The sequence below is a fragment of the Chinchilla lanigera genome, unplaced genomic scaffold (assembly GCF_000276665.1).
Source record: "Chinchilla lanigera isolate Chin_1 unplaced genomic scaffold, ChiLan1.0 scaffold00049, whole genome shotgun sequence".
Classification (NCBI taxonomy): Eukaryota; Metazoa; Chordata; class Mammalia; order Rodentia; family Chinchillidae; genus Chinchilla; species Chinchilla lanigera.
Genome location: NW_004955450.1, coordinates 9,766,314 through 9,780,699, shown reverse-complemented (window position 1 = coordinate 9,780,699; position 14,386 = coordinate 9,766,314). Strand labels below are relative to the sequence as shown.

The following is a 14,386-nucleotide window of genomic DNA, read 5'->3' as shown; positions in this document are numbered from 1 at the left end:
ACTACGCATGATTAATTCAAACTTTCAAATGAAAACTAAGAATTTTGCCATCATGAACCTGGTTAACTTCCCAATACTCAAAAACTTTTCTGATGAGACACATGATGATACTAACAAATGTGGCCATTCTTTACTGATGATGACATACGTCTACATTTGGAAGTACTTAACTCAGCGAACAAGTATTTTCCAACTAACCAATGAACAATGCTAGAAAATCATGCATGAGTAAAAGTTCCACACAAAAAGTTAAACAGACCAAATGATTTTAATGTAACACAGAAAGAAAGCTTATTAATAAAATTTCAGATCTATATTGCAAATAACCTGTAAGAAATTACCACTTGTCAAGCTTTAGTGTAGTGTCAAAAAAGTCACAATTAAAATGTCTCCCTCTTGGGGCTGGGGGTTTAGCTCAGCGGCAAAAGCGCCTGCCTGGCAAGCGCAAGGTCGTGAGCTCGGTTCCTGGTACCGGAGAAAAACCAAAAAAAAAAAAAAAAAAAAAAAAAATCTCCCTCTTCCACCTACATCTGTGTGAGACCAGATTTTCTTCGTATACTCAGTCACACAACTACTGCAACAGATTGAATGCAGAACCATAAATAAGAACCCAGCTGCGTTCAATTAAGTTCAGCATCTGAGACTTGCAAAAATGTAAAAAATGCTATTCTTTTCACTTGTTTTGAAAAGATTTTTTTCCAAAAAAGATGTTTATATTAATACTGTATCTAATAAATTCATTTTTAAATGAATTATAAAAGTAAATAATTTTAAAGTTCTAAGTTTTAGTTTCTACTATAGTAAATATTGATAGATATAACATATAAGAAGACCTCTTGTGAGTCACTTTTAAGATTATAAAGGGATCCTGAGGCCAAAAAGTTTAAGAAGTATTTTAGAATACTAAGATGAGTTGAAAGAAAGGAGTAAGGAAAATTAAAATACTGTACACTGATGCACTTATGGTAATTCTCTTACTTTACATCTGTCACTAGTCAGAAAATTCTGAAACAGGACACAAAAGAGCTTAGGTAACAGATGGTACAAAATAACAGAACTCAACAAGAAGCCAAGGGCCTCTTAAGACAGCAGTCAGACAATGGAAGTATTTTTATACCATTCACATTAGATCCTACTGTATGAAACACTTTTTTGTTTTATTTTGGTGGATATCAACTTTATTTTTAAAGGTTCATAATAAACACAAATTATACCTAAGAATTACAAATTTAGTTACATTTCAGCCAGGAATGATGGTGCACGACTCTAATCCCAGCACACTGGGAGACTGAGGTAGGAGTATCACAAGTATGAATCCCATGTGTGCAATTTAGCTATTTAGACCCTGTCTCAAAATAAAAAATGAAGAGGGGAAGCTGGGGCTTTGTACAAAGGACCTGGTTTTAATCCCGAGTACTGGCTGGGGAGAAGGGTATTCCAACATTCCTCCAGACTAGGTCTCTAAACTTCAAAATAACACTTTAAAAGCCTCTAAACATTTATTCAAAACAATTCATTTCAAATAAATCAAGAGCCAGGTGTGGTGGCACACGCCTGTAATTCCAGCATTCAGGAGGCTGAGCCAGGAGAATGATCATGAGTTTGAGGCCAGCCTGGGCTATGTAGTGAGTTCAAGGCCAGGCTGAATTACACAGTGAGACCCTGTCTCCAAAAAAAATTAAAATATGTCAAAATGTTTATATCACTGTTATAAATAAAATTATTTTAAAAAATTAAAATAATAAAACATTACTTGAATAAAGATATCACAAGTGAAATAACTGAACTTTTTTCAAATAATTAAGAAATTAAATTTCCATAAGAAATTTACTCAATTATTAGTATAAATGTACCACATAATGGAAAGGTCTGACAAATTTTAAACAAAGAAACTTCTTACTTACTTCTCAATTGGAAGGACATGAGGTCCAGAGATGGAATAACGATACAGAAAAGTCAGAAACTTCCTGAAAGCATCAAAAAAAGGCCAGTGAGAAAGAAGACAGATGCATTTGTTAGTGTGAATTGTTTTGGAACTATCAGACTTCCCGTCTGCCAATGATAAGCCTAAAAGAAGTCTCTGTTTTTCTGTGAGATTCTCCTCAGGATATGGTTCAAAAAACTGAATAGCAGCACCATAGACCTGCAAAACAAGTAATATATTTAATAAATATACTTTGTATCATTTACTCAAAATCAGTTAAACATTCAGTAGATGCTTGCTATGAGGCAGGCAAAATGCTAGGGACTAGAAACACAGTGGTCAACAGAAATCACTCTTGCTCTCTTGATGCACTTAAAAACTAGACAGTAATATGCTCATGTGTCCACATTGCTCAATAAAAGGTATTTTAATTAAATTGCTTTTCTTCTATGTATGTGATGTTGGGGATCAAAGCCAGGGCCTCACATATGGTACGCAAGAACTCTACCTCTGACCTATATCCTTAGCTCTTAAACTGCATTTTTTTGTATCTGTCTGTCTGTCTGTCTATCTATCTATCTATCTATCTATCTATCTAGGACCAGGAATCAAATTCATGACCTCGTGCTAGCCAGGCAGGCACTGCACCACTGAGCTATATACCCGGCCCTAAACTGCATTTTAAAAATAAAGAGTAAAAGCAACTGTACCAATATTCTCTGTAAGAAAATGGCTGAAAATTATTTGCTAGAAAGAGAGAGAGAATTTTAGATAAGGCAATACAAATTCCAACCTTTGGCAATTCACTGAATTTCTCTAGACTTCAATTCCCAATGTATAAAATGAGAATGTTACAGGTATCACTTCCAAGGTCCCTTCCAGGAAGGCCCTGGATTCAATCTGCAGCACCACCACAAAAAATGTCGAATTCTAAATCATATTTAATTATGATTTAATATTTATTTAAATATTTAATAATGTTATTTATATGTCTTTAATAGTGTCTTGTGTATTACTTTCAAAGCTTCTCTTTATAATAGTAAATAAACTAATGACGAGTCATTTGATGATGAAAGTAATCTTTCACGGTATTCACAGAAAAAGTATTTGGGAGGATGGGTCAAAATGAAAATTCTCTCCTCTTATGTCTCTAGATGTAATTATTTAAACCAAATGGAAGAAGTATGTATAATGGATTCAATTTAAGCAATCATTTTTTTCTACTGTTGTTTGGGTTATATATAAGTTGAAAGTTGAAATACACAAGAAATCTGTAGATACCATTTGTTGAAATAATAGTACCTTTTCAGCTGAGGCTCCAGTTAACACAAATGTAGAAAATACAGGCAGAGGGTATTTGCTATTTGGTGGCCAACATTCAATAGTTGCACCCATTGGTAAACAAAACAGGGGAACAGATTCTGGTAGTGAGAATGATTCATAATCTTCTTGAGGATATCTGCAAATTAGACCTGTAAAACAATGATATCAGGCTGATCATCTCTTGAATTTAGGTGATCATAATTTGAATAAGATGCTTTATTATTTCACACATTTGGAAAGCCAAACATTGTAAATATGCTCATCAAATAATTTTGAATTTAGTAGGATTCATATAGATTTTAATCAAACATAATTATTAGTATTAACTGCTTAATATTTATCAAGTTTCAGCCAAAGGCTAGGTTAAGGCTAAGAAGGCACAGAGAATTTTCTAAGAACACACACATACACTCCTAAAACTTCAGTTTATGGTCATACTATCTTAAAGTATATTTTTAAAACATTTTAATATGGTTATTTGCATATATCCACTTCATCAGCTCTCAGTAACTTTTCCCTCCAAGGTCTTTATACAGTAAAATATATACTGTATATTTGTAAGCTCCAGGGCAAAAAACAGGAAATTATTCATTAAACCAGCAGAGTCACATATTTAAAATGTCTTCACAACAGTATTAACACAAACGCAGTTTCCAAATAACCCCAGATTATATGATGGGAGTCTCAAGTGATCTGTTATTTCATGTCAGATAAATGAGTCTTGAAAACAGTCCAGCTGAGTGTGGTGGCAGAACCCTGCAATCCTAGCACTTGGACGGCTGAGGCATGAAGGTCACTGGGAGTTCGAGGCCACCTTGGGGTTACACAGTGAGTTCAAGGCCGGTCTGAGCTACACAGTGAGACCATGTCTCAAACAACTAAACAAAAACAAAGAAAAGAAGAAGAAAGAAAAAAATTGGTACAGGTATCTTCTGTTGAACACATCCTAGGAGCAGGGCCTGGTATTGAGTTTTGTGAGACCAGAAACAAAAAATAGGCTCTCTGACCTTGAAGGCCTTAAGAGTAAGTAGAAACTATTACTGTACAGGGCCACAGACACTAAACAATAAACTGGGAACAGAATGGTTAGTTCTACTACTACTATCTTTCTGACTTTTTCTCCTCTGAGATGAACTAAGGTGCAAGGCAGGTTTTATTTTGGGGTATGTGTGTAAGATATTGAGGATAAACCCAAGGGTGTTCTACCAATGAGCTACATTTCCAGTCCTATTTGTTTTTTGAAATAAGGTACCACTAGATCACAGAGTAGGGCTTCAAATTTGTAATTCTCTTGCCTCGGCCTCCTAAGTAGACGGGAATACAACTGTGTATCACTATGCTTAGCTCAAGGCAGTATTAAAATTCTCTATCTGCTAGCCAGAAAGATCTACAGTTAACTATGCACTACTCTCAGGTCACGCAGTAACAAGTAAAGCTGTAAGTTACGTACACAAATAGTGATGAATTATGAGTACTAGGAAACTAAAGTGAGAAGAGGAAGTTAAGGACATTAGTTTTTTTAATGTTATTTTTTTTAAAAAACTGAATCAGCTGTCTTATGAATAAAATCAATGTTTGATATTTTGAGGTTATCGAGAAATTGAGTATTTTAATTATGCATCATAAAATTGTAAATTAATTTAAAACATTTTTCAATATTATAGAAAATAATATTGAACTATAAATCTGACTAAATTTAATGTTAATATTAAAGAAATATTAATTTAAAGAAAAATATCTTTTTTCCATGCTTTCTACTAACTCAAAAAGTTGAAGAGAAATAGCATCTACTTATTAGTTATTATTTAAAACTAAGGCTGGCCTGAGCTACATGGCAATACCTCATCTCAAAAAAGCAAAAAATAAATAAATGAATAAATAAATAAAAATAATGCTTTTTAAAAAACTACCCCTTTTTCAAATTAATTATCCATCCAGGAAGCAAATCATATATGAAGACAAAATTGAGAATCAAAGGAACTGGGCTGGATAATACTAATATATCATAGTCAGGTTTGTTTCTTTACTAAATCCTCTATTTTTTATATATAAAGTATTCCCTGAGAGATTATACTTACCAGCTTTGTAAGATATAGTGTTGGTCTTCGCCACTGATTTTTTGTAACATAAATATACCGCAGAGCCCCACTGAATTAAAAAAGAGAAATAATGTTTAATTTTAAAAGGCAGTAACTTTATAAAAATAAAAACTCCTTAAACTCTCCAGTATATATTACCTAAGATGGAGTAGCAGAATTTTCTCTACTAGCTATTTTTGATCTTTTATTTTGCAGTATTTTATTGGAATCTTTGCCCACTTTTCTTTCAGAAGTAAAATTTGACATTGTTTTCTCTTTGCAACAGCAACAACATAGAAAACGTTTATTTTTTAAGACAAAACAAAGACAACTTTCATTTTATTCTAAGTCCAAACCGTGAATAGAAATGATAAATTAGGAAATATTTACTCATGTGTACACTTTCCTTTTGATGCTAAAGCCCCTTCCAGATAGTGCCATATTTTTTTCTGAAGCCCGTTATGCCAAACTCAAGAGTTGTAATTTCTTATATCCATTTTCATACTTTTTACCCTTTTCTGAATCCAATCCAAACCAGGATTAAAGAATGCCTTAACAGCCAGACTTGGTATGCACACCTGTAATCCCAGCACTCTGCCAAGCTGACATAGGAGGATGACAAGTTCAAGACCAGCCCAGGCAACTTAGTGACTTAGCAAGATCCTCTCTCAAGGGGCTGGGGATTTAGCTCAGCGGCACAGCGCCTGCCTGGCAAGCGCAAGGTTGTGAGTTTAATTCCCGGTACTGGAAAAAAAACAAAACAAAACAAAAAAACAAAAAAAAAGATCCTCTCTCAAAATAAAATACGGGCTGGGGATGTAGTTCAGTGTAAAGGCTCTAGGTTCAAATGCCAGTACTGGGGGGCAAAAATACCTTAACAATTTTTGTGATGAGCCGGCTCTAATAGTTGATTCCTATCCTTCATCTTACTCAGCCTCTCAGCAGATTTTAGTACCACTGATGACTCCCTGTCGATCATTTCCTTGACTATGAGGCACCATGCTCTCCTGGTTCCTCCCCATCAAATCTCTGGCCACTCTTCAGTTTCTCTTTTCCAGGTCATTAAATGTTTGTTTTGGGTTTTTTTTTTTTTTTTTTTTTGTTACCAGGAATCAAACTCAGGACCTTGCACTTGCCAGGCAGGCGCTTGTGTTGCTGAGCTACATCCCTAGCCCTCAGGTCATTAAATGTGCCTCTTCTATTTTCTCTAAATGATGCACAATCAGTTGCAGTCACTCATTGAGGAATCTCAAATTTCTAGCCCCAGCTACAAAACCCCATCAACACTGCCACTAAGCCCAGACTTGCATCCAACTGCCTACTCTGCCACCTGGACATCTTTGTTTAACTTCATATTCACGAAAACCATAACAGAAGTCTGGTCCTCCTCACACTTGCTCTTCCTCGCAGTAATTTCCCACCTTGGGAAACGGCCCTGTCATTTACTCAAGTCTCAAAACTCAGGAGCCAATTTACTTTTCTTTTTGTTTCAACTCATATACAATCTACAGATTCTGTCAACTCTACACTCAAAATCTACCTTGAATCTGATCACTTCACCATTTTTCACTGGGATTACTGCTGTAGCCTCCTAACCAAACTCTCAGCTTCCAGTCTTTTCCCTCAATATTTTATTCTTCACAGCCAGAGGGAACCTATTAAGATGTAAATCAGACATGTCTCTCTCAAAGAGCTTCCTATCAGATAGGAACAAAACTGCATCTCTTTACAGCAGAGTCCTACATAATCTGATCTCTGCAGTCTGTGATCAAATCTGTAACCTCAGATTTGCCTGCCTGTCTTGGTTCAAACATACTGAAATACACATCGATGTGGGGACCTTTACATTGTTTCCTGTGCGCCTTCTCTCATTGACTTAGGCCTTTGGTCAAATGTCCCTTTTCAATGTTCTTCCTAATATACTTTGAGTGTAAGATTAAGCATACTACAGCCAGGCACAGTGATGAACATCTGTAATCCCAGCATTCAGGAGGTAGGAAGATTGCTGCAAGTTCAAGGCCAGCCCAGGCTACACAGTGAGTTTAAGGATAGTCTGGAATACTTAATAAAACCCTGTCTCAAAAAACAAAACCCAAAATGAAAAAAAACAGCAAGTAAACTGAAGAGGTACCTTTAAGTCTCAAAGTATAAGCTTTAGTGTCTGCACTTAATACCTAAGTTAAATATTCAGAAGGCTTTTTTCCCCCTCGTTTTGCTTCTCATGTAATCCTTTAATAAATTAAATGAGAACTGTACTTATTAAAATCATTTCTGAATGGTAATAAATTACACATGTGGGTAAGGACAGGTGACAAGTAGTCACTTTATCTTTTGTCTTTTTGAGACAGGCTTTTACTACACAGTTCAGACTGGCCTTAAACTCGCAGCAATCCTCCTGCCTCAGGTTCCAGAGTGCTGGGATTATAGGGGTGCGCCACTATGCCTATCGACAAGTACTCACTTAAAGGTAAGATCTACAGAGAACACAGATAAATCACTTAAGAATTTTCAAGTAAGAAGCCAAGTATTTGAATATGAGTAAGTTTCTTTTTTTGGTTTCTCTGATATTTAGCTCACACACAAAAACAAAGTTCTCAATTATGAATTCTTAAAAATCTGATGAACAGCGCTCAGGATATAGCTCACTTCTAGAGTACTTGACTAGTTCGTGTGAAGCCCTGGGATCAACCACCAGTATTTACTCCCTCAAAACAAAACAAAAACAAAACAAAACAAAACAACTCTCATGAACAGCAATCAGAAGAGATACCACTGTAAGATTATTTTTTTTTTATCAAGAAAAGAACATCTCAGGGCTGGGGATTTAGCTCAGCGGCAAAGCGCCTTCCTGGCAAGCGCAAGGTTGTGAGTTTGGTTCCCGGTACCGGAGAAAAACCAAAAAAAAAAAAGAAAAGAAAAGAAAAGAAAAGAAAAGAACATCTCCTAAAATTAAAAATGTTAGTCATCCAAATTGAATAGCTAAAAGCATAAAGTGGTCATCTAGATGAGAGAGAATAATATTCAAACATCTATCTTATTAAACAACATAGCATTCAGAAAACAGAATGTTTAGGTATCTGCAAATATCTGACCAAAGAGCAAACAAACAAAAAGCCTGACAGTTTCATGGATATTATAGGTGAGACTTCTGTCTACTGGAAAGTGTCAAATCCCATCCCCAATTTTTAAATTCATAAGAATAAGAAAAAAAATTCAATGAAAACCTTTGCAATGATAAAAAGGGAACTATATGATCATTTGGATATGATAAAAATCAAAGTAATACTCTAAAGTGAAAAAAACAGGGACTTAGAAATATAGCAAGAGGGGCTGGGGATTTAGCTCAGCGGCAAAAGCGCTTGCCTGGCAAGCACAAGGTCGTGAGTTCGGTTCCTGGTACCGGAGAAAAACCAAAAAAACAAAAAAAAAAAAAAAAAAAAAAAAAAGAAATATAGCAAGAGTTATAGGGCTTGTAGGAAAAGAACCATGGATATCAGAACTATGAAGGGTGGGTCCTAATTTTTTCATACAAGATGCAGTAAATAAGAAATTAGGAGGAGTCAATGTTCTAAAAATACTTCAAAATTTTTACTTATAAGGTATTACATTATGGTTTACCATGTAAAAAACAAACTCCCCCCTCCCTATTAAATGGTTAACAATTCTATTCTTCTTTTCTAAATAAATAAACTTGCTGGTTGGGCATGGTGGCACAAGCCTGTAATCCCAGCATTCAGGAGGCTGAGGCTAGAGAACAGTCATGAGTTCAAGGCCAGCCTGAACTACATAGCGAGACCTTGTTTCAAAAAAATAATAGTGAAAATAGAAATAAACTTGCTAAACCAAATGCTGACATTCTTAGAAAGTTGTAAAACAATTCACTAGTATAAAATATTTTTTAAAAATCTCAAAGATAGTAAAAACATTGAGGAAATAGTTTCAAATTTGCCAATAATTAGCTATGTAAATTGAAGTAACTTAATCCACCTAGACCAAATACTTTTAACTGCAACATTTTACAGCTTTGGATCACATGATGACCCTAAATCCTCATCCAGCTTTAAAATATTATCAGTTTATCTATTATACTATCAAGTCAAAATCCAAATCATGTAAGACTTAGTCTTTACTTTAGAAACTGGTAATTTTTGAAAATAAGCTTAATGAGGATTGGAGGGGTGGGGAAAATTTGGTTTTTGTTTTGGGTTTTTATTTTGGTTGGTTGGTTTTGGTTTTTTGAGAGAGGGTCTCGCTATGTAGTTCAGGTTGGTCTTGAACTCACTATGTAGTCCAGGCTGGCCTCAAACTCATAGCCATCTTCCTGCCTCAGCCTCCCAAGTGCTGCAATTACAGGTGTGCGCCACCATTCCAGGAGAAAGATTTGTTTTTGAGGTAAAAGTCAGCTTGATGGAAAAAAATTCACATATGAAGTTAAGAGTAGATAGCTAGCACACTACTGCCTCGTGTCCACTGATTGACTTTTTTCTCACGCTCTGATTTAGAAACCTAGTAGAAGAGTTTCTTTCAAGTTACCTAGTCCTCCAAACCAAAAGAAGACTACATACTACTGTATACAGTTGGGTCTTTGCACACAGCAAAAGATTTTAAAGGCAATCACTTCCTGACTCCTTGTACATACAACAGACAGATTTTTAAAAGTGTAAGTTTCCTAGGTTGCATGTCTACTTTGGCTTTTCTAAAAGAGTTCAAATAGAGTCACACTATATCTACTCCAAAGATCGAAAGTTCTTTTAAAAATTATAGTCAGTGGAAACAAGATTGTTAATATACTACAATACACTGTTTAAAAAGGACATCTGCTCAGATCAGGGAATTTTCAGGACTGATACTTGATAGAGGAATGAGAAAATAACCATTTAAAAAGTTTCTCTTTTTGCAATGTTTCTTTAAAAGAAAAAAACACAAGAGAAGCTTAAAGACTAGACAATGCTAGAATTTAAAGAACTCTTCCTCAGACATTAAAGAGACTAGAAGGGGCTGATTAAGCCGAGTTAACCAAAGAAACAGTAACAGCTGACATTTACATAACCTTTTACTATGTGCCACACATTATTCTTAATTCTTTTCAAATACTACTGCATTTAACCTTCAAAAAATCTTATGAAATAAAATACCACTTAATCCCTACTCCATGAATGAGGAAACTGAGGCACAAAGAGTGAAGAAATTTGTCCAGAACGTATCTGGGATGAAAACTCAACTGGAGTCCATGATGATCATACTGTGTTAAAATACCTCTTCAGTGGAGAATACATATTCTGCAACAACAGGTAGACTAATGTTTCAGGATGAAAACAAGAAAAGAAAAACTCTGGTTTTAGTTTCAATGGCAAAAAATCAGCTAGGACACCTTAATTACTAAGATCTAGAAATGGTTCTAATGACAATGTCCATTACTTTCAATCAAAATGAACACATCCACAAAATAAATGCAAAACTCACAAATGGGAAAAATGCCAAGTATCTGTAAATCTGTGTATAGTCTTGCTGAAATACCAGATCAAATCTAATATATTGTGCTAATCTAGACTCATGTGAAGGAAAAGTTCAAAATCCACTGTTTTCCAGGTGTGCTCTTAGTTCTAGCTATTGGGAAGCTAAAGCAAAAGGAAAGTTACAGGACAGCCTGGGAGACTCAGGGAGATTCTGTCTCCAAAAAGGGGGAAAAAAAAAAAAAAGGACTAGAAAAGCTTAGAGAAACTCAGTGTTTGAATACTTGCCTATCCTGTGCAAGGCCCTTAGTTCAGTCCCCAGGACTAGAAAATAAGAACTATTCTAGCCATTACTACCACGGTCACCTAAAGCCTTTTAATACTATTTACTATCATGATCTTCTTCCTCTAGCATGTCTCCAACAAGTCATCAAATCAAGATAATAGTCAAGGATGGCACAAAAGAATAGGACATTTTTGCATATAAGTAGATATAACAGTAAAATATTGTCATAAAATTAGGCATCACACACCTACAATAAACTCTTAGGATACAATTCAGATGTCAGTATCTATTTTTTAAACTGTTTAAACAATTTAAAGAAATACTGCTACAGTCTTAAAATGGCAGGTTTTCCAGACAGGAAACATCTCAATGCACTCTCACACTAACCACCAGAAGGATACACTGACACTTATATACAACAAGCTAACACCTGCAAGATATTTGCATATATCCCCTGGAACATGGTCCTAAATTGATTTAATCATCCTAATAATATAAGGTACATGCTATTGTTATCCTTATTTTACAATCATGAAACAAAGACAGAGAGAGTCTAAGTAACTTATCCAAAGTCACATAGCCAGGTGTCAGAGATAGTGCTGATACATAGACACAGTGCCTACAGTTTGTTCTCTGAATCACTAGGCTATAATGATTGTAACCACTACACAGTACAGATCCACTCTGCTCTTACTGAGTGAGTTAAAAATAGAGTCAGACTGGGGCTGGGGATTTAGCTCAGTGGCAAAAAGCGCCTGCCTGGCAAGCGCAAGGTCGTGAGTTCGGTTCCCGGTACCGGAGAAAAACCAAAAAGAAAAAAATAAAATAAAATAAAATAAAATAAAATAAAAATAGAGTCAGACTTCTAAAATTTGCCTTGAATCTAGTCACATATCAATACAGCCCAGTTTTCCTCTTTCAGCTTTTCCTAAACTTTTAGTTTATCTCTTATCACTAGTTTAAGAGAGGTTAAACAGTTCTAAAAATCCACTTCCCATGGAAAGTTAACAAATGGTAAAATGTGTGCAAAGTAGTTCTTAGCGAAGTATTAATTTAAATTATTATAATAGGACAATGTACTTATCTGCTCTAGCATTAAGAGACTGAATTTGGCCAGGTGTGGTACCGCCTATAATCGCAGCACCTGGGAGAGTGAAGCAGGAGTATGTCACGTTTTCAAGACCAGCCTGGGCAACTTGGTGACTTAGCAAGATGCTGTCTCAAAATCAAAAATGTGTAAAAAGGGACAGGGATGTATCTCAATGTGAAGGTCCCAAGTTCAATCTTCTGTACTACCAAAGAAAATTATGTTTAAAAATGTTTGATTAAAAAATCAATTATTGACAAAATGAAAAAAACACTTTTGGATTTTATTGGTAGGACTATAAATTGGTTAAATCTTCCTGTATATAAAAAAGTGAACATACCTGGGTATGGTGGCACATGCCTATAACCCCAGTATTAATGGGAGGCTGAGGATAGCAAAATCAAGGCCCGTCTCGGTAATTTAGCAAGACAGTAAGATTTTAAAAATAATAAAGTAAAATGAAATACATATACTTTGATCCAGAAATTTAGGACACACAAAGAAAGAAGCAAGGTAATACAATGTCTAGGAGTTTGAGTCTACATTTCTATATCCCATATCTGACTCTTGCTTACTTACTTACTGAAGATATGGCTCTAAGAAAATAACCACCTCTTTAACTCTCAAATTTCTTTTTTGTAAAAGGAAGGAAAAATATCTACTAAGGTGTTTGAGAGAATTAACTGAGTCCCTGTGTGTCTTGGAATGTGCCTCCTGTAGATAAGGGAGGACTACTGCATACATTAAAAGATGCTCATCCTCCACTGTAGTCAAAGAAATGCAAGTTAAAATTAGAATGATTTACTATCAGACAGTTGATCCATAAAATGTCAGTAAGTGGTAACCAATGCTTACCAATGCTGGTAAGATGTGGGAATTAGGAAATTCTTAAACACATTTTTACACACTATGGCTGCTTGGAGTACAAGCTGACACCAATTTATCAGCATCTTTCAAAATGTACAGCACAGCCGTGGATCATCAATTTTACCTACAATTATTTATTTTTCCACCAACATTCTAATAAAATGCAAAGAAAAATGCATGGAATTAATCAAAGCAGCATTATTAGTAATGGGAAAAACTAGAAATAACTTCTATTTATCACTCTGTACTTGTATTATCTGGAATACTATGCAGTCATTAAAAGAATTAAGAAGATAATTATATAAACTAATAGAGATGAATAGTTAAAAAATGCTTATATCAGAATATATAGAAATTTCCACTATTTGAAAGATAAAGGATAAATTCACTGTATTTACTCTGCATTATGTGCACTCTAAAAGGTCTGGAAGAACAAACCAACATTGTTCTCTGGCAAAAGATGGAACTTTCACTTTCCACTTCACTATATAAGAAAACAGCTCTTTATATTGAAAACAGCAGCAACTTCATTGAAGGTAACAATATGTAATATAACAACTATTGTTAGTTTCCTATCACCTTGTTTTGAAATTCTGTATCGTTTTTATTGTTTTTGTGTTGCTTTGTTTTTATCTTTGTTATTGTTTTCCTTTCTCTTTAAAATAAATAAAAATTGAAAACAGCAATAAAGGAACAAAGACAAAGAAGACAATTACAGACTAGCTTTTACTAACAGTGAGTTGGAAAGCCATTAAAGTTTTAAGCAAAGCAATACTAGGATCTGATTTATGTTTTCAAAGGATCACTCTTGCTGCTATCATGAAGAATAGCTGATAGGGAACGGAACTGGAAGCAGTGATCAGTTAGATCAAGTGCCAACAAATTATGGCCAGCCTGCATTTGGCACATGGCCCATTTTCATATACTTCAACTAAAAATTTTCTTTTAAACTGAGACATAGTGACTGTGCATATTTATGGAATACAGTGTGGTAACTGAGTAAATGTATACAATGTATAATGACTAAGACTAGTTTTCACACTTCAAAGTTTGTTTTAATAAATAAAAGATGAACATGGGATAGAAACTACTATATATAGCCTGCAAAGTCTAATTTATTATCTAGCTCTTAAGAGAAAAATTTGGCTCCCCAATTTGGAGACTATTATAATAATCCCATTATGAGATTACTATGGCTTTGACCAGAGTTGTGACAACAAAGTAGTTGAAAGTGGTCTGGTTTAAGATAGAGTCTGAAATTAGAAGCAACAGTTTACAGGTACTAAATGAGAATTAGGAAAGAAAATTCAAGATTACCCCAAGGGTTTTAGCCTGAGGAACTACGAGAGTGCAATTTCCATGTACCAA

General features: G+C 34.8%; 1 protein-coding gene across 7 annotated transcripts in view; it reads right to left on the bottom strand.

The window, feature by feature from the left end:
- Positions 1-14,386, bottom strand: part of Dennd4a (DENN/MADD domain containing 4A) — a 128,070-nt gene that overhangs the window by 70,604 nt on the left and 43,080 nt on the right. For all 7 annotated transcript variants that reach the window (XM_005393707.2, XM_005393710.2, XM_005393709.2 and 4 more), the window contains 3 exons: positions 5,326-5,395; positions 3,227-3,396; positions 1,905-2,143 (listed from right to left, as the gene is read on the bottom strand). In XM_005393707.2, the coding sequence (XP_005393764.1) occupies positions 1,905-2,143; positions 3,227-3,396; positions 5,326-5,395 (479 nt within the window). The remainder of the gene's footprint in view (positions 1-1,904; positions 2,144-3,226; positions 3,397-5,325; positions 5,396-14,386) is intronic.